General features: G+C 39.6%; 3 protein-coding genes across 4 annotated transcripts in view; 1 reads left to right on the forward strand and 2 right to left on the reverse strand.

The window, feature by feature from the left end:
* Nucleotides 1–820, forward strand: part of antxr1a (ANTXR cell adhesion molecule 1a) — a 31,810-nt gene extending 30,990 nt beyond the window's left edge. Inside the window, exon 18 of the mRNA XM_037680516.1 lies at nucleotides 422–820. Within this exon, the coding sequence (XP_037536444.1) occupies nucleotides 422–820 (399 nt within the window). The remainder of the gene's footprint in view (nucleotides 1–421) is intronic.
* Nucleotides 821–7,744: 6,924 nt separating this feature from the next.
* On the reverse strand, nucleotides 7,745–23,298 carry gfpt1 (glutamine--fructose-6-phosphate transaminase 1). The gene is made up of 19 exons (XM_037680518.1): nucleotides 23,233–23,298; nucleotides 21,444–21,551; nucleotides 20,190–20,297; nucleotides 19,976–20,101; nucleotides 19,816–19,874; nucleotides 19,595–19,729; nucleotides 19,442–19,503; nucleotides 19,213–19,292; nucleotides 19,020–19,128; nucleotides 18,771–18,934; nucleotides 16,866–16,961; nucleotides 16,556–16,653; nucleotides 16,264–16,384; nucleotides 15,941–16,098; nucleotides 12,255–12,369; nucleotides 11,720–11,847; nucleotides 10,606–10,773; nucleotides 10,013–10,174; nucleotides 7,745–9,197 (listed from the first exon to the last, which is right to left on the reverse strand). The coding sequence occupies exons 1-19, from the start codon at nucleotides 23,237–23,239 to the stop codon at nucleotides 9,153–9,155; spliced, it is 2,049 nt and encodes a 682-aa protein (XP_037536446.1). The 5' UTR covers nucleotides 23,240–23,298; the 3' UTR covers nucleotides 7,745–9,152.
* A 1,408-nt stretch (nucleotides 23,299–24,706) lies between these two features.
* The window catches only part of nfu1 (NFU1 iron-sulfur cluster scaffold homolog (S. cerevisiae)), a 5,595-nt gene continuing 2,999 nt past the window's right edge, over nucleotides 24,707–27,302 (reverse strand). The window contains exons 2-8 of one of the 2 annotated variants that reach the window (XM_037680520.1): nucleotides 26,955–27,055; nucleotides 26,591–26,726; nucleotides 25,999–26,065; nucleotides 25,797–25,914; nucleotides 25,644–25,707; nucleotides 25,383–25,557; nucleotides 24,707–25,180 (exon numbers count right to left, since the gene is read on the reverse strand). In XM_037680520.1, the coding sequence (XP_037536448.1) occupies nucleotides 25,145–25,180; nucleotides 25,383–25,557; nucleotides 25,644–25,707; nucleotides 25,797–25,914; nucleotides 25,999–26,065; nucleotides 26,591–26,726; nucleotides 26,955–27,055 (697 nt within the window). In that variant the 3' untranslated portion in view covers nucleotides 24,707–25,144. Of the gene's footprint in view, nucleotides 25,181–25,382; nucleotides 25,558–25,643; nucleotides 25,708–25,796; nucleotides 25,915–25,998; nucleotides 26,066–26,590; nucleotides 26,727–26,834; nucleotides 26,881–26,954; nucleotides 27,056–27,302 lie in introns of those variants that run through there. The other variant, XM_037680519.1, reaches the window with a different exon arrangement.

The following is a 27,302-nucleotide window of genomic DNA, read 5'->3' on the forward strand; positions in this document are numbered from 1 at the left end:
TTGCATGTTCTCTCCGTGCATGCGTGGGTTTTCTCCGGGTACTCCGGTTTCCTCCCACAGTCCAAAAACATGCATGTTAGGCTGATTGGTAACTCTAAATTGTCCCTAGGTGTGAGTGAGAGAGAGAATGGTTGTTTGTCTCGTTTATCTCTATGTGGCCCTGTGATGGACTTGCGAGCCGTCCAGGGTGTACCCCGCCCCTCACACAGTGATTGCTGGACATGGGCACCAGCGACCCCCGTGACCCAAAATGGAATAAGCGGGTAAAGATAATGGATGGATGGATGATAACAACATTAGCATTTCTGCACAGTAACATGACTATGCATGCCTTTTATTCCTAATAGTTTTTTTTAAGTGAATATTTTAGAGCAACAGCAAAACTAAAAAAAGCAACTCTGTGCTGTGTTTTAATTTTCAGGGCAGGTGCATGAACTTCACCCGCATAAAGTCCCCCCCTCCTTCTCAATATCCACATTTCAACCATGGCCCATCAGGCATCTGCAGCGCTCCCAGCAGAAACCCTCCTGCCCCACAGGGCACCCTGCCCCCCACTCCCAGCAGCCCTCTGTCATTTTCCTTCTCCTCGCTTCCATCGTCGCCCTCGACACCTTCGCCTCCCCTCACTCCTCCCCCCTACAGCCCATCTCCCACCCGGGCTCTTCCTCCGACCACCATGAACATACTTGCCCCGCCCGAGCTCCCACCCACCCCTCCACCCTGCGTCGCCCCAGCTGGACTGCTGCCTCCTCCTCCACAGGGACCTCCTCCTGGGCGAGCTCCTCCACCCGCCCGCCCACCTCCTCGCCCCAGTCTGTAGGCGACGGGAGCGTCACACTGAACGGATGAAGCTCACAGCTAACGCTGGTTGCATATGGAAGCACAGACACGTTCTGCTTTGAGAAGGGCTGCGGCCCCCCCAGCCAGCTATTTGTCTACACACTTTTGTACACATCTAGTCCAAAAGTGCAATTGCTCAGATGCTTGAATCTCCCTCTGCAGACAACCCGCAGGAGTGAGCTCATGCAGACGGGCTCCAAAATATTTGTGTCGGTGGTCCTCAGAGGTTTGAGCAGACTCCTGCGACCCCCTCCACGAACACACGTTTGGATCAACTGAGAGAAACAACAGCTTGTACGACGGCCTCGGCACGAAGGAGCGAAGCTGTGTTCGGTGGTCGTGACACTGAAATACAGGCGTGACCGTTGGAAGATTTCTGAGGAACACAAAAAGACTTGTGTTGAGACGTGTGTCACTGACAGCAGGTTTTCAGAAGCCAGACAATCCTTCTGTTAGAGATGTTCAGTCTGAAGCAACGGAAAGTACGGTTTGAACTTGTACGTCGTTTGATTTATATAATGGTAATGGACTGTTTTTAAATTCTACGTTTACTGTTTGGTTGGTCTTTTTTTATATATGAAAGCCATTGCTAAAAATAAATTAAAATGAAACAGAATGCTTTGCAATTATATGTTGAAACCTGTATTAAACTGAAAGGAGTTTAAAAACAACCTAAATACCATGAAATAGACTTATTGTATGAAATGACTCTAAAATAAGTTCCTTCAACAAGAACAGAACAGTTCCCTGTTCTCGATGGGTTCATGATTTCAGCTGCTCAACAGCTCAGAGCCTAATCTTCTTCTTTTGTGTGCGTGTTTATTCAAAATGTGTCGGACGTGTTCAGTGTGTGACCGCTCTGTACTGCAGGCAGGACAGTTCAGCAAGTGATGGAGCCACACTGATGGAACATGTGCAACAAATGCTTTAGCATTGTCTCGTCAAAATGAGTCATGAAGAGGAAAGTGCCAAAAACTTCACAAAAACTGGACTTTATTCAGGATCAGAGCCTCGTTCACAAACTGTGACCATTCATCTCAGGAGCTGCCTCTTAACGGGCTCTCGAGGCAAAAGATGCACCAGTTAGGTACAAACATGTGTTTGTCAGGTTTTATTTGTTTGTGCTCCTTTCAGGAGACGTTCTGACTTCATGTGATGAGTTCCATGTGAGCGGATGTGTCCAGAGAACATCAAACGTCTCACCTGTTACAAATAAAGTCCACTTGTTTTTGTCTTGAACTTTTATGAATTGACCATGATGTCCTGGAGGACTGAACATCTTCACCAGCGTATCTCACCTGTTTGCTGCTTTTCAGCCTTGTCCTCCATGTACAGAGATTTAGGCAGGTTCTTTGAATCTTCAAATGTGTAAAACCCACAAACTCTTTCCAATTTTTACATAAAGAAATGTAATGTATGGTTAAATTATTGTCTGCACAGTCTCTCTTGAGATTTTTTTGGGATTTTTTTTTTTTTTAATAAACTTCCTCAGGCACTTGATTTGTTATGTTAAGCCAGTTCTTTACATTTATCCGTTTCTTTTATTGATTTTTTCTCAGGCTTTACCATATTTTGTCATTTTTTTAAATGTTTTGCTGCTCGTGTAAAATTCAGAAGTGGCAAAACTAAGCTCTCGTAAAAAAAACTTGAATGAAAAAATGAAAACAATGCAGCGTTTTCAGTCGAACATGAAGTTTAAAAGGACTTGAACACCACTGCAGGCTTTTAGTTGCACTCACAGTGTCAAAGTTTTTTTTTTGTAAATCTGATTAAAACTGGATTTTAAAGTTAGAGGAGGGACAATCATTAATGGCTGAAACACAGACATAGCATTTTTTATTAAAAGAAACTACAAATCATGTAAAAATATTTGATGTAAACAGATTTGTTGTGCTCATCGGAGTAAACTCTAAAGTTAAAACTTGCCAGGCCTTTCTTGTCCTATTGTCAAAACTAAACTCATAAAACTGATGGTACTCACAGCTGTAGTCAGAAAAAACACAAGCTGTAAACATGTTTCTGTCCAACGCATGGCTTTAATTTATCTAAAAAACAAATCAGTGTTTCAGAAACCAAATCAGAGTCTGGTTCTTCTAACAACACTTTTTTATCTCAAGTCAAGTGAAGTATATTTATTGTAATTCTCATCACATGTGGTATATGAAGTGCAACGAAATTATGCACACAGGGTCCCAGCTACACCCAACAATAGCAAAAATACAAAGAGTAAAGAAGAAAGTATAAAGATCTAAGATACACGCTAAATACTAATACAGTAATGCAAAACAATATGGCATAACAACAACAGCCTGAACATGAGTCTGTGGTGAGTGAGCAGGTGGATACGAATGAATACAGCAGTATGAGATCAACAGCATGAAATAATCAGCAGCATGAGCTCAGCAGCATAGATAATCAGCAGCACAGATTAGTCACATATCACCAATTAAAGTGGCATTATAGTGATTATTCTGATTTGGGATTTATGAGTCTTAACAGCTTCAGGGTATTCAGGTGCACACCCAAGTACTTGTAGCTGGAGACCACTTCCACTGCAGATCCTCCTATGTTCAGTGGGGTGTAGAAGGTAAGTGTGTTTGTTCTGTCTGAAGTCCATGACTATCTCCTTCGTCTTCTTCACATTGATGTGAAGGTTGTTCTTCTTGCACCAGCTCTCCAAGTTTTCCACCTCCTGCCTGTAGCTGAACTCATCATTGTTTGTGATGCATCCCACCACCGCTGTATCTTTGCAAACTTTACAGTTTGACAGCCTGGATGGGTAGGTGCACAATCATACGTGAGCAGAGTAAACAGGAGGGGGCTCAACACACAGCCCTGAGGAGAGCCAGTGCTGAGGGTTATGGTGGAGGAGGAGAAGTTGTGGATCCTCACTAGCTGTGGTCTGTTGGTTAAGAAGTCTAGTACTGTACCCAGTTGCAAATGGAGGGGCTTAGTTCTAGTGTGAATAGTTTGTCCATCAAAGTTTGGTGGATCATGGTGTTGAAGGCAGATGTGAAGTCCACAAAGAGCATACGGATGTAGGAGTCCTTCTCCAGGTGGTTGAGCGCAGTGTGGACCACAGAGGAGATGGCATCCTCTGTTGATCATTTCTCACGGTATGCATACTGATGAGGGTCCTCGTTGATGTTGATGGTTGTTCTCATGTGAGTCATGACCAGTTTTTCGAAGCATGTAGCGACTATCGGGGTGAGGGCCACTGGCCAATAGTCATGGAGACCAGTCACTGTACAGCCCTTTGGGACTGGGATGATGGTGGAGGTCTTCAGGCAGGCAAGAACTGTTGCCAAGGTATAAGAGAGGAGTTAAAGATGTTGGCCAGCACCTCGCAGAGCTGATCAGCACATTGGGGCAACAACACCACCAGCCTGATCAAGAAAGCTCATCAGAGACTCTACTTCCTCAGGTGGCTGAGACGAGCTGGTCTGGGAAGCTCAGTCCTCACCTCCTTCTACAGGTGTGCAGTGGAGAGCATCCTGTGCTCGAGCATCAATGTGTGGCATGGAGGCTGCACAGCTGCAGAAAGAAAAGCTTTGCAGAGAGTGGTGAAGGCTGCACAGAAGACTGTTGGAGTCAGTCTCCCCACCATCACAGACATCTACACCTCCAGATGCAGGAAGAGGGTCACCTGCATCATGAAGGACCCCACTCACCCAGCATACACACTTTTTGCCTCGCTCCCCTCAGGCAGGAGGTTAAGGAGCATTAAGTGTAGAACCACTAGACTGAAGAACAGCTTCCACCCTGAGGCTGTTAGACTCATGAATCTCTAACCAGGATAATCACTGTGAAAAACCATATCATGTTGCTGCTGATCTGTTTCATGTTGCTGCTGATCTGTTCCATGGTGATGTGTTAATGTGTGCTCATCTGCTCACACAGACTCATGTTTGTGCTGCTGTTTGATGTAATGTTTTTATGCTATTAGTGCTTAGTGTATTTTTAATTAATGTTTTTCTTAGTTCATATCTTAGATCTTATTACTGTTTTTCTTTTACATTTAATTGTGGGATGTAACTGGGACCCTGCGTACATAATCTCGTTCCACCACATGTACCACATGAGGTGTGAATAACAAATAAATCTCGCTGACTCTGACTCTCTCTGACTCCGATTCTTTCAACACCTTGTCAGGGATGTTGTCTGGGCCGGTTACCCTGTGAGGGTTAATCCTCCTGAAACTATTCCTCACTTCTGCTGAGGTCACGTTGAGAAGCTCTTCATCCGGTGGTGAGGTGAGTCTGGTGCTGGGTGGTCTGGTGCTTAAGGTCACAACTATTGTCGTTGTAAGAAAGGGAAGAAGTCTTCAAGTTCAAGATGAAAAAAACCAACATGAAATTTTTCATCTGTCCAGTTTTTCTACATCTCTGTCTACTTGATGAATCAGTTCTAGGTGCTCAGCAACATAAACAGCTGGCTGATGAAATCAATCGATCAATCAATTCATCCATTCATTCATTTTCTTTACCCGCTTCTTACTTTTAGGGTCATGGGGTTCCACTGGTGCCCATGTCCAGCCATCACTGTGTGAGAGGCAGGGGACACCCTGGACAGGTTCAAGTCCATCACAGAAACAAACAACCATTCACTCTCTCACTCAGGGACAATTAGAGTCACCAATCAGCCTAACATGCATGTTTTTGGTCTGTGGGAGATAAACTGGAGTACCCGGAGAAAACACACGCATGCACGGAGAGAACATACAAACTCCACCCAGAATGGCCTCTGGGTGGGATTTGATCCAGCAACCTTCTCACTGAGAGGCAACAGCTCTACCAGCTGAGCCACCGTGCCTCACCTGATTAAATTCATACATCAGAAATATTGTTTCTCCTAAAATTATTAAATGACTTTAAGCATAAACACACAAACAGTTTTAAATCACAGCAGAACCTTGTAGACTTTATGTTTGATCTTTGAGTCAATAAATATCCTCTTTTTTTCTCAAATTCACCTACATACTTTACTTTTTAAATATTAGGATCTAACAAGATCCTAAATACTAAAAAAAAATATGTATAAAAAATACTAAATACTCTACAACTTCCAGCTAATGGTCCTAATGTGAATCCTGCTTATTCAATGTGCACACAAGCGCCACTTTATTTTATAACAGCAGTTAGAGAGGACTAATATCATACAGAGATCATGCAGTAGAAAGATGTTTGCCACAAAGGACCTACATTTTTCCCTGCTATGAAACAAACCCCAAAAAAGTAAACCTATGCAGGCCACAGCTAACGAACTCCAGATGTCGATTTGTTGCATCATCATCACATCCCAGAATGAAATAATCCATCTTGGAAAATATTAGGCACCACCTAATCGTTAGGAAATGTAGACATGCTGGTGCAGATTGTTTAGGATTCAAGTTAAGGACAGACGAGGAGACAAAGAGTGGAATATAAAGTTAAAGCTGCACAAAACTGTCCAGATGACCTGACTGAAAATTGTTGGATTGTTTACCTGGATTATTGAGCATGGACTTTTTTGGTTAAAGCTGCACAGATTTAGTCTTTTGCATTTGGATTTAATGTTTGAGGACAGATTACTGTCCTTGTTATAGCAGCTAACTCAGACTCTTAACATTTTTTGTTCCTACATGACAGCGCAAGTGCCAAAATTTATTGCAAATGTAGATTTAAAAAAAATATATATTTTTCCCAGCTGGTAAACTACAGTCAAGTTTATGTGCGAGTTGTGCTCTAATATAAATTAAAATTTGCACAAATGTGTTAAATAATTCAAATTATTCAGCAGATTTGTCTGCAGTAAATTTAGGAGAAAGTTTGCTGTTTTTTGTTCCATATGCCTTGAGATCCAACTTGTCAACTGGAAATGTTTCCTTAAAACAGAAGATCCTTCAATATTTGTTTACCTTTTTGTGACACTTTTCTCATTTTTAACATATTCAGATGCATAACGATCTATAGTTGACTTGATTTTGACAGAAAGTGTTTTTTTTTTTTTAATAACCTCCACTTTCCTTGGGAAAGCACATTCCTCATTAAGCTCAGAGAAGCAGCACCAGCTGTTTCCAGTTGCTCAGCTTGATTAAAGCTGCTGTGCTGCTTTGCTCTGCACAGGCTGCCACTCAGAGGACGTTACCTGCTATGCTTCACTTCATGTTTTTACATGAAAAGCTCCCCGCAGCCTTCCTGAAGTTTGGGGAATGGAGAGAGTTCTTGTTCAGAGTGATGGCTGTTGTTTACACCTGCTCTATGGCTGCATGTGAAGCCTTTGTTGTGTTGAGTACCTGCAACGAAATCCTTCTGAAAACTGCCCTCGTCGTCACCGACTGCGTCTCTCGTCACCTTGCAGTCATGCTGAAGCTGAACTCGTTTCTCAGGCTGATGCTGACAAGCGTGCTCCTCTCAAAAAAGGACTTGGACTGGTGTGGGTGCACCAGCTGCTCCACCTGGCTCCCATCACAGACCATCAGGAAGAACAGCTGCTTCGAGTTTTGTCGTGGACGAAGGAGAGCGGTGCAGAGGTTCGAGTCGACCCAGCAGAAGCTGCGAGTTCTGCCAGTGCTCTGCCAACATTCAGTTTGTGTGAGCGTCGTCTACATGGCACGCTCAGTCCCACCAGCTCTGTGCAGGAACTTCAGGCTCACCGTCTCCATCGTTACAACCATCTGGACATGCATCCGACCGGTGGTGACATTACTCCTGGAGCTTTGTGTTGCTGTCAACATGTGGCCCTTTTAAACAGCTTCTATGAACTCTGTGCCTCAACTCCACAAAAAGTTGTGTTTTTTAGTTTTTATAATCTTAATAAATATGAAATTTTGACAGTGTTCTTACAAAAAAAGATTTGTGTCTTTAAATGACAAGACGATTTTAAAAGCAAAGAATGCAACATTTTATTGCATAATTTCTACTGGCAAGCGTCTCAGTGACTCTTATTCTACAACTAATGGTGCTTAAAACATGACTCCGTGTATAATAATTTTATTCTGTTACAAAGAAAAACACATGAAGTACCTGTAACATTGTTTCGATCCCATTCACATTTTTGTCTCAATGCAAAAACAACATTAAAACCCAAGTTAAGGCTTGATTGCAACAGTAAGAATGACCCTAAACCATGCCATGAAGATCTGCTCTAAAGAAGCAGCAGCTCTACTGCACCGTGTGCACATCTTTATTTTCCTTGGCTTTTAAAGAAAAGTCGTCAGGCATCATTGACGCACACAGATGGCGACTCGCTTTCTGCTTCGGTAAACACATCAGCATGACCCGAGCGCTACGTAACGGTCTGCGCCCCGTCTGGGCTTCAGAAGAACCTTCTTGTGTTCATCGAGCACGATCAGTAGTTTGGCTACAACACAAACGATGAATGAACAGACTAGGTTTTGGTTTACAGTTGTCAAAGCCGTTGTAGCGATTTTTGGTTTGACATTTTAAAACGACAGTAACATTCACTTTTATTAAAGAATAAGTAACTAATATAAAAAGCATTTATAAGATTAAGTTATAAATGGTCCCAGTATTGCAGTGGCAGAGTGAGGGCTGGGTACTAAGTGCAACTTCAACTTCAGATTACCGGTAGTAACTTTTTTCCTCACTTGAAATAATTTGTTTAAATATAGATAAAAAAAAAAAAAAGGTATGTATGTATGTAAGGCAACAAAAGTCAAAATGTGATTGCACACAAAGCATGCAACAACAGAAGTTCAAGCATTTATTTTTCTATGATTTAAGCTAAGATGCTACTCCCCCATAAAGCTGCATTTCTTCTGCATATTTAAAGAAGTGATGACCTGCGGCTTGGAATGATTTAAGACTGTGGCTTACTTCAACTGTGAAGTAAAACACGAAATCATTAGCTGCCAAAGAATGAATATCTCAACTAAAACTACAAATCATTGCACTAAGAAAGAAAATAAGCTCCGAAGGCTTCAGTCTAAAACAGCTCTAAACTTAGCTCTCCTCAGAGACCAACCAGCAACAGTCATGGAGGACTTGCTCACAAGTTTTGAGTAAGAATGTAAATAACCTCATTAAGTGTCAATTGATGCAGGTTTGCAAACCTAAAATAAAATGTGATCACGTGAGCCCAGACACTGCCACCACAAAGAAAACTTCACTAACAGTAACACAACAATGTCAGCGGTTTCTAAAAAAAAGAAAAAAAAGATATAATATAATACACAACATTGACATAAATCAATCTAAAAGATTGCATTAAAAGGAATACAGGACATCCAAACAGGACGTGACTTCTTCAAACAGACGCTCCCTTGATGTTCGGGGTCTGAGCGGCGTCCGTCGGGTGATGAGTGGAACCGTTTACTCTACAGTCACTGACTTGGCCAGGTTTCTTGGACAGTCCACCTAAATGTACACAGAAGAGCTCAGTCACCATTTGCAACACAGCAACAGTGTAACAAGGACAGCAAGTTAGATATGTCTGCTGCTGCTGACTAAATGCTGCAAACCATCAAACACGATTTAGCTAAATCTCCACAAAAACACATTTTCATGTGCGTGCCAGCGATACGGCTGCTCGTCAGGACTGTGTTCAGAATTTCCACAGAGTTTGTAATCACTCGGGCTTCTCCTGGACAATAAGGAGGGGAGGCACGCACGCAGATTTGTCCTAACAGATGTTTACTTCCACCAGACTTTAAAAGAAGAATCAACATCACTTATTTATATACTCGAGTTGTTTACTCTGACATTGAACATTCTGTTATTGTGCAACTTATGATCGATGCGAATGAGATAATCAGGAAACAAATATTTCCCCGAATGTGGCGGCTCATTTTACCATCCAAAAAGTCGCAATATAAAGTAATAAAATACATGGATAGAAGGGGTTTTTAAACTTTTATCTTGATAAACACGGCTTATTTCCGGCAGTTCTTCAGTATTTGCTTACAAAACAGGACAGGAAGAAAAGCAGGATTCCAGAGAAATCTCTTCAGTAATGTGTTGCAGAACTCCAATAACAGTTTATCCCTAAAGGTCAAAACTCCCTTTAAATGAATCAACTTGCCTTTTGAAAATTGAATCAGTATGTGTAAATCCTTGCACGCTGAAGTTATCGCCTTCACATGAAAAAGGCTTAAAGTGGATGAGATGTGCGCAGCTCCCAGACATGTGAAGAAGATAATTTAGGTCACAGAGCCTGAAGGGACGGGACTTACGTCGTAACCTCTGAGGACGGCCAGGTGGAAGGACAGCAGCTGCAGGGGGATGACGCTCAGGATGCCCTGCAGGCAGTCCACGCAGTGAGGCACTTTGATGGTGCGGCAAGAGTTTTTTATGGTTTCATGGTCATCTTTATCACAAATCACGATGGGACGGCCCTGCAAATCAAACAAGCTTTAAACTTTGCCTAAAAATTACTCACAGAATGCCCAAAAATCAGGTTCTCTCCCTTCTCCCCATTAAGTTGTTTTCATTTCTCTTAAATCCCCATGTGCTACAGATTACTGAACGCACTGAGGTCATGCTGAACCAATTTGCCAAAAATCCCTTGTTTCAACTGAGAAGAGGGACCAAATGTGTATCAGAGATAGAAAAATGAATTGGTCATTGAAAAGGTCAAAGAGTTTTCAAATGAACATTTAACTGAACTGTAGGTTTTAACTTTAAATTCTGAATGAGACAAAAAAAGCTTTTGGTAACATTCATATTAATTCATGTCACGCTTCCTTAAAACCCACATTTGTATTTTAGCAGACGACTTCTTAACGTGTGAGAGTCTCTTATTTGAAACATTTGACTGTTAGCTCACCTGGCGGGCGGCGACTTGCTGCAGGGCGTTTTGACATTTGATGTAGGTGTGATCCCTCATGATGATCATGATAACCGGCATGAGTTTATCCACCAGGGCCAGGGGGCCGTGCTTCAGCTCTCCCGCCAGGATGCCCTCTGAGTGCATGTAAGTGATTTCTTTGATTTTCTGCAGAAGAAAAAACAAGATACACACACACACACACACACAAAATCAGTTTAAAACTTTTCAAATGTGTGTTTATTTTAGTTTGATGTTTGACGTACAGCTATCCAGCTCAACTAAAAAATAAAAAATACTAAATTAAAACCCTACATTCTTTTAAATGGTCCGATTGCCCTATTTTTTTTTTTTTTTTTGTGTGTGTGTGTGTGTGTGTGTGTTATCTAAACCAGTGGTCCTCAAACTGGGGTTCTGGGTGTCGGCAAGCCGGTGCTTGGGGGTCCGCCCCAAAAAATAAATAAATACAAAATTTATTTATTTTTTACAATCACGTAGATGTGTAATAACCTGTTAAAATACACCAAAATGCAGGAAATCACATCTACTTTATTCAAAAATTTCTGGGGGAGGACCCCCAGACCCCCCCCCCCCCCCACTACTTGTGTTCGGGCATTGATCAGTTTACAAATGAAGCCCTGCTGCTTGGTATGACTGCTGATAGGATTCTGTTCAGTTTTATGTAATAATTTGAAGAAGTGGCAGTGCATTTATTATGTTCATTAAGTGAATTGGGAAAGTTTTAAAGTGTTTTTTGAAACTATTAATTTTTTTTAAAACTATAATTTTTGGAAGTTGAAATTAAAAACTGTTAAGTGTGTCTTGAATGAAAAATACCCCATGTTGAAAAGTATAAAAAATATATTAACACTATTAAAGAACGGGTCTTAAGTATTTATGTTACACCAATATTTCCATTGCATTAAAGAGACAAATTGAAGAAAATGATTTAATAAACATGAGGGTTATGAGGGGGGTCCCTGAAACGTTTTCTCCCTGAAAACCCCAAAAGTTTGAGAACCCCTGATCTAAATGCTTATAAAAATACACACATAAAAATATAAACATTATTACTATCCGATAAAGTTGATAAAAAACGAGACTATTTGCTCACCAGCGCTCCTTCCAGGCACGTTGCGTAATGGTAGCCTCTGCCCATGATCAGGACGCTCTTCTGCTTGTACAACTCCGTCGCCAATTTCTGGATTTCGTCGTCCAAACTGAGGACTTCCTTAATCAGATCTAACAGAAGGCAGAAAATGTTTTTTTTTGTGTGTCTTATTCATTTGAGACTGCAGACTGGGAGAAGGAAAACGTGCTACAATTTTTTTTAATAAACTTTGAGTTCTTTTTGTACTTCCTGTCTTTACGGGATTCATGAATTTAATAATGTTGGGTGGAGACAGAGAATATGTGCGAGACATTGCTCATTAGTTTGCCATTGTGGCATTAAACAGCCAAAGGTCTGCAGCTAATCCTCCCTCTCTGCTCCTCTGATGCTTCTCTCATACAGCTTTCATTTCCAAGTGATTTGTTTACAATAAAAAAAAAAAGGAAAACTTAAAATATTTTTGATCTTTCTGAACATTATCCTCAGATGAGCTCAGAGTTTCCCTGGCTGACATTGACTTTTTCGAGGCTAGATTTACCTGGAAGCACTCTCAGGCCCTGGATTATTTCCCGGCGTCGGGGCTGCATGGAAATTCTGTCGTCGCACATCAGGAGAGCAAACATGATCAGGGCCACAAACTGGCTGGTGTACGCCTGCAGAGCCAGGGTGAGAAGAGCGTTAATAAATACAAGATGGGAAGTTTACCTTTTTTATTTATTATTCAATAATAAAGAGAAGAGCAGCTGTAATGTGTGCTGATGAAAAACTTTCAAACAAATGATAACTACAAGATAATAAAAATGATGATTGGTCACCTCAGATCTTCCAGTCAAAGGTTGTTAATGGTCCCACAGACTTAATTTTAAGACCAGAGGGGATAAAGCATTTAGGGCTGTGGCCCCCAGACAGTGGAATGCATTACGTCTGACTTTGTACTACCTTGATTCTTTTAATACTTTTAAAAAGCAGCTGGACATATTTGTTCAGATTGGCTTTAAATTAGTTTTATATTGTCATATGTCATACGCACATTGTTTTACCTCTCCTTCTGTTTTATATTTTGTGTTTTTATGTTTTATATTCTATAAAGCACTTGGCGGGTTTTGACCTGTAAAAGGTGCTATATAAACAAAGTTTACTTACTTACTGGTTAATGAACACATTTTCTTTATTGGAGGCAATACAATGAAATTAACCCCCAGAAGGTTTTTTTTTATTTTTCTTTTTTTTAACGTTGACATGAGGTAGTTCCTTAGGAGGAAGAAACAAAAATGCACACCTTAACTGCTTAAAAATATATATTTTAAAATACATTTTTCTACAATAAACAAGTCAATCTTTTAGAGCTACATTAACATAAAAAATAATTTAAATGCCTTTTAAAAAATGCAAGTTTATAAGTGTCGTTACTCTTACCAAATTTCCAATTTTTTTTTTTTTTAACAAAATGTTTTTATGGCACTTTTTGTCAAAAGGTATTTTCCTCCATTAGTATGCCCTAAAGGATTTTTGATAATTGTAGATTTTTTTAAATTCTAGTCCAGAGTTTTGAGAAGACCATCCAGTCCACTGGACCTTCCAGATCTGATAGACAAAAACAAAATCTTGTTTTCAATCAAACTTACATGTGTGACCCGGTGATCCAACGTGGAGGTTATTTACAATAATTTACCACGTTATGTTTTTATTTTTATCTTTAACTGTACTCATACGAAACATCAGTTTCTGTTAGTTTTGTTTGCCATTACTGACCCGGATCCATTACCAGCTGCTGCAGCACGATGCATCCACTACCGACGTCCTGCTTTCAGTCAGTCTTTTCATTTGATATGATTTTATATGACGGTTTATTATTGTGTGTACCTCATCTGTGGTTTTTGTTTAAAACAGGCCTCTCTTGTCCTCATGACTCAGTGAGGCTAACCTGTATAAATAAAGATGAAAAATAAATCTAACAGGAGTCAGCCATGATGAGCTGTGGAGTGTTCACTTATACAGCCTGCATGCAGGTGGAAGAGTTTGTTTAAAAGAAATTTATAATAGTGCAACATACAAGTGTGTTTTTGCTCTTTACATCCAAACTAAAATAATTTTGTCGGATGAGGCTGAACTCTGCAGGGAAAGACAAAACTCTTCTGGGGTATGTGAAAGACCATCTCAGAGAGTTTTACAAACACTCAGACTTATAAAGTAAAGCATCACAGTGTGAGCCAATATAAAAATCAACAGTATAGTGATACAGGTATAAAGAAATATGTCACTAAAAGGAAAGCATTGTGTTATGACATAATTATGGGATAAAAAATGCATTTATAATGGGATTTCACTATGGTTGATTTTTCCCCTACGACACAATAGAGGATATTAAAATGACTGAAGTTTTAGGAGCATTTGAAACAATTTTGACAATAAATAAAATTAAATAAAATTAAGAAGATTTTTGGGCTTTAACAGGAACAATTGTGGTTACCGATAGCAACCAAAAAAAAAAACCAGACAAAAATGAATGTGTGGCTGATTTTTCTCCATGAGATCATCTAAGGGTTTTGAAAAAGCATCCAGACCATGACTTGATGTTTTTGAACAGTTTGTGGAGTCTTGTGCTTCTTCTTCCTTTGCTTTATTCTCCCAGTGTAGACGGTCTGCTGCTAATAATGTGCCTCAGATGAGAAACAGGGCTTTGTGCCCACCAAACTGCTTCAACATTACAGCTCCGAGGAGCCAAACTATGTGTCTTTGAAAAACGTGCAGCGCATGTAATGCTACGTTTAGGGGCACTCTGATCATTCTGGAAATGTCACCGCTCATACCCTCACACACATCTGAGTCTGTCGTCATCACCACCCACTTTGTCTTTGTTCCTTCGTCTCTGAGCATGTTTGGAGCGCTTCCATGCCCATTTGGAAGATTTAATTAGCATTTTTGTGAAGTCAAGTCGATTCACAAGACCCACTGGACTAACAAATGCCATTGTGTAGGCCCAAGAAAATGGCAGTAAAACCTTTACTTGTTTTCCCTCTGACACCACACAAACCACATCTCCTCAGAACTCTGACAACTCCTGCTGTAGACTCGCATATAAAAACATACTCAGCTTACAATGTAAATTATGCTCGTCTTTCACTTTCAGTTCACCAACCTTTTTAAAGCAGAAGATATAAAACATTACTCTGCAGACAAGAGCATGAAACAAAGACTTTAGCTGATGCTGTTATGCAATTCATAAATAAGATGTCTTCCATGTACAGTCATGTGATCAGACAAAAAAATCATTTGTCTCATGACAGCATCAAAGTATTTTGTCTTTATTCCATGGCTCTTGACTAGGAACCAAAAAGGTCGCCTCCATACAAATGGATGAAAATGGAAACCAGCAGATGATTTGGAGTCATTCAGCAGTTGGGTGTGAGACATGTTCTCCAGTGATCTGATGAGCAGTGTTTGATGAAGGTGGCTGTGAGGCCCCAGCCAGCCAACACATAAACAATGGCGTCTCTGAGGCGAGAGCTGGGGCTTTGGAGCAGCACTAGAGTCGCTGAGCCAAGCCCAAAGTCTGGACCAGGGAAGGACCTGCTCTACTTTTCCTCTCTGCACTGAGTCTTAGCTGGAAAATCCTTTCTGGTTGTGAGGTTGAAAAGAGGGAGAGGCTTTAAAATCAAGCTTCCAACATTTACATGAGTCAAGACGATGATATCAGTTTTCTTTTTCCTACTCACGCAGAGTTGAAGTGCAGGACAATGTCAGTCCCAAAAGGCAGAATCAAACATGCAATTATGTTTTTATCTGGGCTTTGAGTGACGACAGATGACCTCACTGACATGATGCTACAAACTGAGGTGCAGTTACCTCAGACTGAGCATCGGGGGGAGAGATTTGACTGCTTCACAAAACTTTTGTGATTTGAGTTGAACAGTCACTGACTGCTGTGTCTTATCACATTACTGAAAAATATTTCTCACTATAACTGCAATTAATTACCACTTTATTACACTATCAAACCTCCTGTAATGTCTACAGCAGAATGAGTATTGTGTATTTATCAGTATGCATAGTATATTTTGTAAAACAACTAACTAACACGATTATGGGCACACATATCGTCAGAGTCACTGTTTGTTCTTCTTACTGCACGCAAGAAAAGTTTATTTAGTTAAAATGTTTCCAAAATACACAAAGGCGGAGGTATGTTAATCTCAGAGAAGATGTGGTTGTAAAGTTGTTTACCTTGGTGCTGGCTACTCCAATCTCTGGCCCAGCATTGATGTGGACTCCACAGTCGGTCTCCCTGGAGATGGAGCTGCCCACAGTGTTGGTAACGCCCACGGTCAGAGCCCCCCTCTCCTTACAGTAGCGCAGGGCCATGAGGCTGTCAGCCGTCTCCCCTGCAGTGTTGGCAGAAAGACCCAATTAGAAAACTTCTACACATGATTCTGATTTAGTTGGTATATATTCACAAGAAAACAGCACAAAAACCAGAGGCGGTGAATCTAAAAAGCAGAGTACAGCTGAGGAATGCAGACTAGATCAAGTCCAGACGCCCTCCACACCTGACTGGCTGATAAAAAAGCAGACGTCATCTCTGAAGACTGGGGTGTTTCTGTCCAGGAAGTCGCTGGCCAGCTCCACCATAACGGGCAGCTCCGTAAGCTCCTCCAGAACCTGACGGGTCTAATAAACAAGAAAAAGACAGATCAGTCTCATTCTGTCAAACTCAGGGCAAAACGTATGTCAGAATATAAACCTCATATTTATTACAACAAAACACGTGTCAATCTGATGAGATGAAATGTCGATGAAGAACTTGAGAATTTACAACAAAGCAAAACAAGTGCGACTCACTGCTACTCCAGCATGATGACTGGTGCCACAAGCGATAAGGATGAGTCGTCGACATCTCTGGATTTCCTTGATGTGGTCCTTCAGTCCACCCAGTGTCACTGAAGAGCAAATTAAAACAGCTCAACCATCAACTAGCCTTTCAGTTTAATAAAAATACAACTCAGTTTCAAATAAAGATGGGCCAGATTACATTTGGTTTCAACAAATGAACTAATTTAACTGGGCAACAATCTATAGTTTGATAACAGAGTAAAGGGAAAGTAAAAACATGGATCGTTGTACAGAAAACTAGTTGGAGCAGCTTTCTGACCTGTGTTGTTGTCAAAGTTGACTCGTCCTCTCATGGTGTTCACCACAGACTCTGGCTGCTCAAAGATCTCTTTCTGCATGAAGGAGCTGTAGTTACCTGTGAAGTGAGGATCAAATATCAGGGAAACATTTCCAACAGCGGGGAAACAAACAATAAAGGCCACTACAGAGAGACGTTTTATAAAGTGTGATCTCATGTGAGCGCTCTTGAGAAAGGTCTTCTAGACACTCGCTGGGCTCTTAAAACTCAATAATCTCATGGCTGAGCAGCAAAAAAACACTTTATTGAGTTTAACTGATAGTCTGTTCCTGGAAACTGCAGGGAGGTAAGGGCTTTTGTTGCTTTATAAATACAGTTGCAATCACAAGATAAAGTATTCTTTAAATGAAGAAAACACAAAACGAGATACTTTTGTTCCATCAAAAACAAGCTGTGACAGTGAAAAATGCTAACTTTTTCCAGCCTGCCTCCAACAGCAATTTGGGTCATGCAAATTAGATTATTCAGCAGAAAAGCTGCAGACACCGACTGAGAGGCTGCGCGATGACAGGACCACAAAGGAATGCAGAGTGAGGCCAGCATCAGTTTCTCTCTGCCCTCTGCTGGACCGCTGAGGAAAAGCAGCAAATTAAAAGCCTTTCAGCTGATAAAGCAATTATTCAACCTTTATTTAGACTGGTTAATCCCACTGAGCCTCGAGGACTCATTTACAAGAGAGACCTGAATACTGGAAAACATACTGCAATACTGTGATTAATCAGTTTTAATTGATCCGAGTCTGTATTGCAGCTCATTGCATAGCCTAATTTTGTTAAAAGCTAAAGTTAGTTAAAGTTATTTCTCCTTTTTATGCTCTTTTCTCTTATTTAAATGGATAGTTCAAATCCTTTGTGGAATCTGGTTGAAAGGGAGCAGCCGAAAGAAGAAAAAAAAATAGATTTTAATTTTAACTTTTTAGAAACAAATGAGCTCAGTTGTAAAGAGATTGTTTTCTACATGGAAGCTTTTATCTAAAGTTAAATCATTTTGATCTTTTAAAGACTATGAAAAGGCGATTCTTGCTTTTATTAGATCCCAAATGTTTTATTGTACTTTCCTCTGTTGGTGTTAGTCAGGTCTGCCTCTCATGAATGCAGCTGACAAAAAAAAAAGTGTGAACATATTTCCCCGGTGCTTGCTTCCATTTGTTGGCCTCCCGTTTGTTTGGAAATTGATTTAAAACTTTAATGTTTTATGAGGCGATAAACGTGAAGGCACCTGTGTTTCTGTCTGACCTCTTGCAGCTTTGTGCCCTCCAGACTTCTCAAATCTAATTATTCACTTTTAGAGGTTATAAAGTCCAGACTAGTCAGAGGTGATTAAGCCTTTTCAGTAATAGCTCCTAAAGAGCACAAGTTGACATTTTCCCTATGATTTTAGAGTCTTGTTTAAGATTTGTTTTATGTTTTATCATTTTTTTTGTTTGTTTTCAAATGATACTTTGTGCTTTGTTGTTTTTTCCTTACAATTTTATGTACAGCACCTTGACCAACAGCAGTTTGTAAATGTGCCGTATAAATAAATCTGAATATGAACTTGAATTAGTTAAAGCAGTACCAAGACCAAAGTAAACAATGTTGGTCACTTGTTAAGAAAAAGAAAAGAGAACATGAAGGTGATGAAGTTTAGAAGATTAGGGGATATTTGCATGATTTTTCTTTAGGGTTCATTTGGTACAGAAAGGATTTAAACTACTTGAATAATAGCCTCTGGGTAAATTGCTAAAATATATGAGCTCTATTATTAGCCAGTTTCTCACAAGTATTATTATTATTTACAAAAGGCCATAACAGGGTTTGAGGGAAAATTAGAAGGCAGGAATAGTGGATTTATTTGCAAATATGAGCATATTAATGATCGCCTCACCCTTCATGATTTGCTGTAGTTCCATCTGCAGAGTCTGGATGGCGCGGGCGGGGTAGTCTCCTGCTCTGCGCTTTATCCTGTGGATGGACAGCCGGCCGTCCATCACAGCAGCCACATCATCATCCTCAAGGAAGATCACCCGGTTTGTGTGCTCAATCACAGCACTGTCATGATATGAAGATAGCAACTATAATTCATGCCAAACATTTGTTTTCTCTGTATGCAGCAAAACTAAGGGATCAGTTTTACCTAGCATCGGATGCAAAGTAATACTCTACTGCTTTCTCTTCGATGGGGAACAGGCAGGTGTCTTGATCCAACCGGGGAATTGCGTTGCAGCTCTTTTTTTCTTTACCAGCTGAAAAACAAACAACAGGTTTTTAGTCCTACACGTATAATTAAATGTAGATGAATCAGACTAGAAACAGAATGGTATAACTACAGGAGCGGTAGAGAACAGGAATATGATCGGTGGACAGCTTATGATCACTGCGCACTCCAATTAGTAGAGGACTTCCTCTCCTGCACAAAACACAAAGAGCACATTGTAAATGCTGTCCTGGCCACAATTAAATGACAATTCTATGGTGCGTGGGTCTCTGAATGTACGAAAGAACATCTACATTTACTTAATTAACTGTCAGTAACACATCAGACTGATACTAGTGTACCTTGTGACAACAGCTTCTCCAGGATAATGAACACACTTGAAGACGAGTGCAAAAGCTCCCTCCTGGATAGTTGGAAAACAAATTGTTGAGGTAATTTTATTTTTTTATTTTTTATTACTGCAGTGGCACCGGTGTGTCTTCGTGTGTCCTTACCAGCTGCTGAGTTACTCGCTCAACCAGGGTGGAAAAATTGATGTCGTCATTCTCTCGGTTGTCATACATGTACTTCACCAGCTTGGCAATCGTCTCTGTATCAGTCTCTGACTCAAAGTCATAGCCTTTGCTCTCCTGTGCAGAGAAAGTGAGCAAGTAAATCTTGTCAGCAACAGTACTGAAATGATAAAGACAGCAATTTAAAAAAAACATCTTCTCACCAAGAATTTCCTCAGGTCTTTGTAGTTGGTAATGATTCCATTGTGAATCACAATGAACTCTGCAAATTAAAAATGAAACATCATAAACCTCCAGGTCTCTATGACAAGTGCATACAGACAAAAAGGAGCCATTTAGTTTGTGCTCTTCTACGCAACTGACCGTTGTTCTTGTCTGATCTGTGCGGATGACTGTTGACGGGGCTGGGCACACCGTGGGTCGCCCAACGTGTGTGAGCAATGCCAAGGTGAACATCAAACTCCACATCCAAGTCAATATCTTGCTGCTCTAGAGGTCAAACAACCAGAACGTGTTCAGTATGCCCAGATTTTCACCAACGACTGACTGGAAAGTGAGCAACTTAATCTCGTCTTACTGTGAATCTCCTCATCGAGAGCTTTTACTTTTCCACGCTGCTTGATGAGCTGGATAGATTTGGCATTTGACTCCCACTCCTTGCCATTTCCTCCATCAATTCCCACACCTAAAACATTTTAAAATGATAAAAGCTTTATGAGAACAAACGCTACACATGATGTGTAACTATTTACATAGGTTCCTAATCTTTCTCACCACTGAAAACATGTTGGGCTACTACTACTACCGTATTTTTCACTGTATAAGTCACACCTTTTTGCATAAATTTGCAATTACTGCGACTCATACCCCAACGCGACAATACGTTTTTGCCCCCCCCCCCCCCATATTTAGAACCCGATTTTTGGCTGAGATATGACAATTTCATTCATTCTGGCATGAAAAATATTAAACATTACCATATGCAGCCACTAGAGGGCCATCGAGTGATATGGCAAGACACGTGTCTAAAAGGTAAAAGTGGCTATTAAAGAGACACTTGGCTTGCCATACTGAGCCACCTTCGTCTTGCTCCAGAACTCCTGCAGCAAATGTCAAATCAGCTGCATTTCGCCGCACCGCCCTGGTGAACTGTAGCTAATTTGACCATTAAAGTGCATTTATTAAAGAAGAGTTAAACTAAGACACACCTTTGCTATAATGTCGAACAAACAAATAATTGTTTTTAGGTGTTAATCTTGTTAAATTCTTGTTAAAGGCTTCCCGTGCATGTTCCCGTGGCCGTCATTTGGCAGCCAAGCAATTTTTGGCACAACACCGGTCCACATTTCCGGGTGGTCAGCGGTGACGCATAACAAACGCAACGCATCAGCGGTGACGCATAACAAACGCAACGCATCAGTGGTGACGCATAATAGATGCGACTTACATGGCGAAGCGACTTATTCATGTTTTTTTTCCACTTTATTAGAAATGTTTGGACTGATACGACTTATACCGTGGTGTGATGTGTACGGTGGAAAAATACGGTGCTCTTATACACACAATCAAGCTGCAGCTCCTAATCCATTCATTAAGAACACCTCTTCACCAGACAACATAATTCGATGAAGATACATTAAGGGCATTTGTTAAGTTTTTAACATTTTCACAAATGAACTGAAAACTACCTTCTCCCAAACTTTTTTACCTTACAATAATATTGTAAAGTCATATCACTGATTATTGAGAGGAAGTATCCAAATAACTAACTGCCTTACAAGGAAACTGATTAAAATAAAAGCTCAAACAAACCCAGTCTGGTTTTTCTCACCAGCTGAGTCGTATCCTCTGTATTCCAGACGTCGAAGACCTTTGAGGAGAATCTCAAGGATGTCGCGTCGAGTCCTTGGCACATGGTAGTTGAGATAGGCAAAAATTCCTGAAGAGAGAAGTATGTATTAGCTATTATTCAGCACTGTTGTTTTATTTTTAAAATGACTTCACACATTTCATGAATATGGCTTTAAGAAAGAAGTTCAACTAAAGTTTGGCTGCAGGGCAGAAATCAATATCGCCATAATGAGAATTTACAGCTAAAACAAAAAACGTGGTATAAAAATGTATGCAGAAACTAAAGAGGATTATATGCATTTTACTGTTACTAATTATATCAGATAACCTTCTAGTTAAATACAGCACAAATTAAATTTTAACAAAAAACAACTATCAAACATTGAATATAGCCAAGATTTGACAAAGAGTCAAAAAGGTTAAACGTGAATCTAAAGACGTTAAAGTGTATGCAACAACCAAACAGAAAATTGTTGGAATATTTTTGCTGAATTGAGAAAACACATTTGTGGTGATGCCTGCCTGAACTATTTAAGGTTCAAAGTCAAAGACTGACAAGTATTTCTACAGAAACCAGTCTAGCTAGGAGGACTGCTGTAACTGCAGACGTTGTTTTAAATAGCAAAGAGCTTCAAAACAGAAAGCGCTGGGCGTATCTGTGACAGTTATTGTGCAAGTAAAGAAAACAAAATCATTTGATACATTTCAGAGTTGTAGCTACATTTCATTTTTAATATTCTTACAGCAACACATTAAATCACCACACAGAGACATGAACGTGTGTAATCACTATACCAGCTCAGAGCCAATTAGGCTACAGTGGAAAAGCCCAAATAAATCAAAGCTTGGAGTTGGAGCAGTTCATCTATCAATAATCAGTACCTTACACAAACACACATTACCCATTTCAACAGAGCAAACACTGAAAGCTGGGACACCACAAATGTCCACAGGGGACCATGAAATGCAATTTAATATTAATCTGTCCACTGCCAGATACATGCAAATGTGACACCAGCAGACTGCCTTAAAACAGGACTTTCTTTCAGGACAGCAAGAGGAGGTGGGAGGAAGTGAGGGGCACAGGGAAAATACTGGAGAGGGAGGGCAAATAAATCACAAGGACAACCTCTGATGAAGAAACAGGGGGGAAAAAGAAAATGGCTACAGATATTATTGAAAAGAACAAACTAGTTTATCTAGTCTGACTGGTTTATACTCAGATTGTGACGACAGGGATGCGACACAGAAACGTCACCTGTCTGAAAAACACCAATCACAAGATAAACTTGAATTAACCCAAAGGCAGTTTATTTTGCTCATACGGCATTATAGTCTTCCGGGTACGTTTACTTTTAATGCGCATGTTAAAAAAAAAAAAAAAAAAAAAAAAGAACACGACTAACGAGAATCACTCAGAGACAAATAAAAGTAGGTAAATATAGATGATGATGATGGCGTCTGCCAGCCTCACAGGAAGGACAGACATCATTTAAACCCGACTTCCAGCATATTTGACAGTAACAACACAAAATGCGCAACTAGAGCAAAGAACAGTGATGGAAACAGTGTTTTATATTTAGCTGACTATCAGAAACATCAGCTCATGTTCGCTAACTACGGAGTTAGCCACCCTAGCTAACATAGCCTTCACTGAAGCGCTGTAATAAACAAGAGCTGTTATATTTGTTTGCTTTTCCACCATGACTAATAAAGAACGGAACACATTTCTGACTGAATAAAAACGCGTAGAAAAAAAAAACACTCACCACACATGTCTGCAGCTCGGTTGCCAGATACAGCTACTCTGAGTTTGGTGGTAGCCAGGGATGCCTGTCAATAAGCCACGCCCCTTCTGAGTTCAACTAGCCAACCGCCTTCTTCTACGGCGCCTCTGATTAGTCCATCGGCCTGTCAGTCAGGATGCGCCCACTAACGTAGGCTGTTCTGACGTGGCAACAGGATGTGAACGGTGGGCGGAGCCAATCGTATATCCTGGTGATGCGCACCATAGCGCAACAAGGCCCATGTTTACTGACAGGTAACAAATAAATTACATTTGAGAGAACAACAAACGAGTTAATCATTAAGCCCTAAAAGGTCCCAAATTATTCTGATCATTTTTAATTGAAATTTGTTTTAAACAAACGCTAAGGACGTTTTAAAGGATGATGATGTAATGTACTCAGAATAATTCCAAAACCTACATCAGCATCCGGGAGTTTGGCCAGAGATGATTATACAGTATAAAATCAAAATATTTAAAATCATTTTTATTTATTGTTGTATGGGTTAATGCTGATTCTGCATGTACTGTACATTGTTTTTCTCTTTGTAAAATTGCAATCCATAATTATATTGAAAAAAAACTTATCTGCATCCTTTATGATTGTCTATTATTGCCGTTGTTGTCCACCATTTTCATCACTCTTTGTTAAAATTCAGGTCACTCTTGTAAATGAGTACTCGTGGTTCAATGGGACTAACCTGTATAAAGGTTGAATGAATGAAAATTATTCATTTGTGCTTTTTTAAGCTATTTATTAAACGCTCAGCTCATTTAGGAGGTGGGTGCTTAGATTATCTTATATTTTTTAAATATTTAACATTAAATAAAGATATTTTGCCCATATAAATGCATTGATTCTTTCAAATATTGTTCTTTGAATCTGCTTTAGCACCTGCTATTTGTCTTACCATACTTTTTTAGCTACCATTTAACCATCTTCTTTAAGTCATTCACACCTTAGCATTTAAACTGCATTAAATTAAAATGTCTCTATTTATTTTTATCGTACACTCCGTTCAGTACTGATAAATGCTAATAAATCAGAAACATTTAGATGCAAAATGCAGCTAAACACTAAAAAATTACTACTTTTTTTACCATCCTATTTGTAAAAAAAAGAATAATAATCTGTATGCCTTTTTATATTTGTCCATTGTTGTCATCATCCTTTGTTGAAATCAGGTCTCTCTTGTAAATGAGTCCTCGAGGCTCAATGGGATTTACCTGTCTAAATAAAGGTTGAATGAAAATGAAAAATAAATTCATGAAGACAAAATAAACACAATCTTGTCAGAATAATGTATTTAAATCTGATTAGTATCCCTCCACGCTCTGAATGTGACTATTAACAGACAAGAGCAGATAAAAGCAATATTTCAGTATGGAAACATAGTGACTACTTTAATAACAATAGTTGGCACTGCAGTATCATCCAGTGGCATTTTTGTGTTTGCAATGATGGAATAAATGTTCTGACAAGTTATATGAATATTTTGTCCCTACACATTTACTGATGGGACAAAAGTGAACACGGCAAAAATATTTTCTTAAACGATCTTTATGCACCGTAAACACACAAGTATTCAGTACTGTATATACTTATATAGATACAGTTTTTATAACGTATTCGTTGCCTAAAGGCAGTTTTGTCCTCTAGTGGATTTAGAAATCATGTAACACTGTAAAAGAATAAATTCATTTCAGATGTGCAATGAGTTTGAAAAATGTCATTATGACTATAGCAGAACTACCAAAATGCACAAGAACACTCAGATGACGTGTTCTCGTGTAAAACAGTCTGTTACAACAGGTAGTTTTATTGATTTTAAGGGTTTGACTGAAGCCTGACTGCTTTGGAGAGATGAATGTCTCAGTCAAGTTCTTGTTTCAGCTCAAACCTCAGCTGCCTCCTCTTCCTCATCCTTTACCTGTAAAAAAATCAAATTAGCACTTTTGTGTTGCATTTTTTCCCTCAGACTTTTTGTTTATTTTATTGTATTTATTAACGTCCGTTCACTCCGTTTTAAATAAATCTAATCAATAAGAGCAAATAAATATTACAACTTGTAAAAAACTTTTGGACACAGTGCACATATATTTAATAAACTTGAACAAAACAGTCCAACAAACCTCTTCTACCGATTCCACCTCGGGTATGTAAAACTGCAACATGTTTTGGATTCCATTCTTCAAAGTTACAACTGAGCTGGGGCAACTGGTGCAGGAGCCCTGCAGCTTCAGTTTAACCACGCCATCATCAAATCCTCGATACACAATGTCTCCTCCATCCTCCTGCACCGTTGGCCTGGTGAGCAGGAACATCGTCAGGTGTGAGTTAAAGTCAGAAAACCACCCATCACTGTGTCAACGTGCATGTCTTCAAGTTGTCACCTTATTCTGGTATCCAGCAGCTCTTTAATCATTGCAACTACTTCATCATCATCCTCTGATGGTGCTGAGAAGACAAGTTGAGATTTAAGCACATTTGGTATTGGAAATAGCTTACAAATTATTTTAATTTGTTTTTCAGTTGTTCCTTTGTACCGGTATCTGCACTGGGCTTGCTGTCCTCACTGACAACTGGGAGTCCAGAAGTAAAGAAGTCCATGATTGTGGCATAAACATCAGGTTTAATTACCCTCCATTCCATATTTTCATTAGTCTAAGTAGGGAGGAACAGAAAACAAATGAATAACTGTGATGATGTCACTCTGCTGAGATTTAAAGATGCTGAACTTAAAGTTACCCTTGTGATAGTGATGAAATCAGGACCCAGGAAGACACTTTTAACTCCATCGATCCTGAAAAGCTGTCTGGAGACAACAAAGGGGTTTAAATATAAAAAAACCCCTGGTTTTACACAGTGACAATTTTTAATGAAACTATCATAGAAATATAGAATAAGCCTATTGATAGGGATTGTGCTTAAAATAGACAACTATTCCACATATTTGACATTTTATTAAATATATATACAAATATTAGGCATTTGAACTTCTACGTCTGGTAAAACTCAAAATTAAAATAGGCAAAAAACAAACAAACAGTAGACTTAACTTTACTATCATTGATTACAGAATCAAGGCCAGTTGAAGTCTACACAATAGTCAAAACAAGCCCCTCACCCCCAATAAATTGTTTTTAGAATAAATGTTTTGGTATCCACTATCCTAATATGACTCAAAAAAGTTGTCTCACCAGACATAGGTCAGAAAAACACCAACAGATGTTCTTATAGTATAGTTGTGTCTTTTATTTTGTGCCACATTAAAATAACTTTTTTTAAATAACGACACATTGTTTTAATATTAATAAACTTGCATTTTAGAACCTTATACCTGGCCAAGGGCGAGCAGTAAGCATCACGAGCGCTGGCAAAATTCATAGTTCCTTCCTGGAGAACTGTCCGACCAGGCAAAAACTTTAAACTGTTTGGATTTGGTGTATCCTGTGTCTGCACAAACATGGTCCTTCCTGAAAAGAGACAAAACACAATGAACAAGAATGTAATGGGAATTGTTAGAAAGCCACAAATGCATGTTTTGTTATTGTTTTGCATGTGCAAATACAAGGTTTTCTCACAACATCCAAGCACCTGATGAGCACTTGTTACCACAGTATAAAGAGTATAAACATAATGTTCAGTATAAACACATTCAGTTTAAGATTTTTCCAACAAGAGGATCCAAAACAAATACAGACCAGGAACAGTCCAGAGAGGGTTTTGCGGCCATCTCTTTGAAACTCCTGTGACCTGTGACGACCAGTGAAATCCATTGTTCTGACACCCGCAGCCAGCAATACTGAAATATTACAGAAATGTTCAACAGGGTCACTACACTAATATATTTTAACATTATTACTGCATATCCTGATGCATGCTCAATAATCCAGGAAGAAAAATCTAAAAAAGTTAAATCTGGTCCTCTGGACATTCAAAAAAACAAAACAAAGCAAATCAACAAAAAAATGTAGAAACGTTTCATCTCTCATCCGAGAGACTTCCTCAGTCTGAGGAGCTGTATTCAGCTCAGTCTCTTAAATAGCACC

This window comes from Nematolebias whitei, chromosome 8, assembly GCF_014905685.2.
Source record: "Nematolebias whitei isolate Nwh7 chromosome 8, NemWhi1, whole genome shotgun sequence".
Classification (NCBI taxonomy): Eukaryota; Metazoa; Chordata; class Actinopteri; order Cyprinodontiformes; family Rivulidae; genus Nematolebias; species Nematolebias whitei.

Coding starts and splice junctions, on each gene's coding strand:
- gfpt1 (XM_037680518.1), bottom strand. Junction 16,654..16,865: donor CAACTTTGACAACAACACAG/GTCAGAAAGCTG, acceptor TTTGCTCTTCAG/TGACACTGGGTGGACTGAAG. Junction 10,175..10,605: donor AGCAAGTCGCCGCCCGCCAG/GTGAGCTAACAG, acceptor TTTGATTTGCAG/GGCCGTCCCATCGTGATTTG.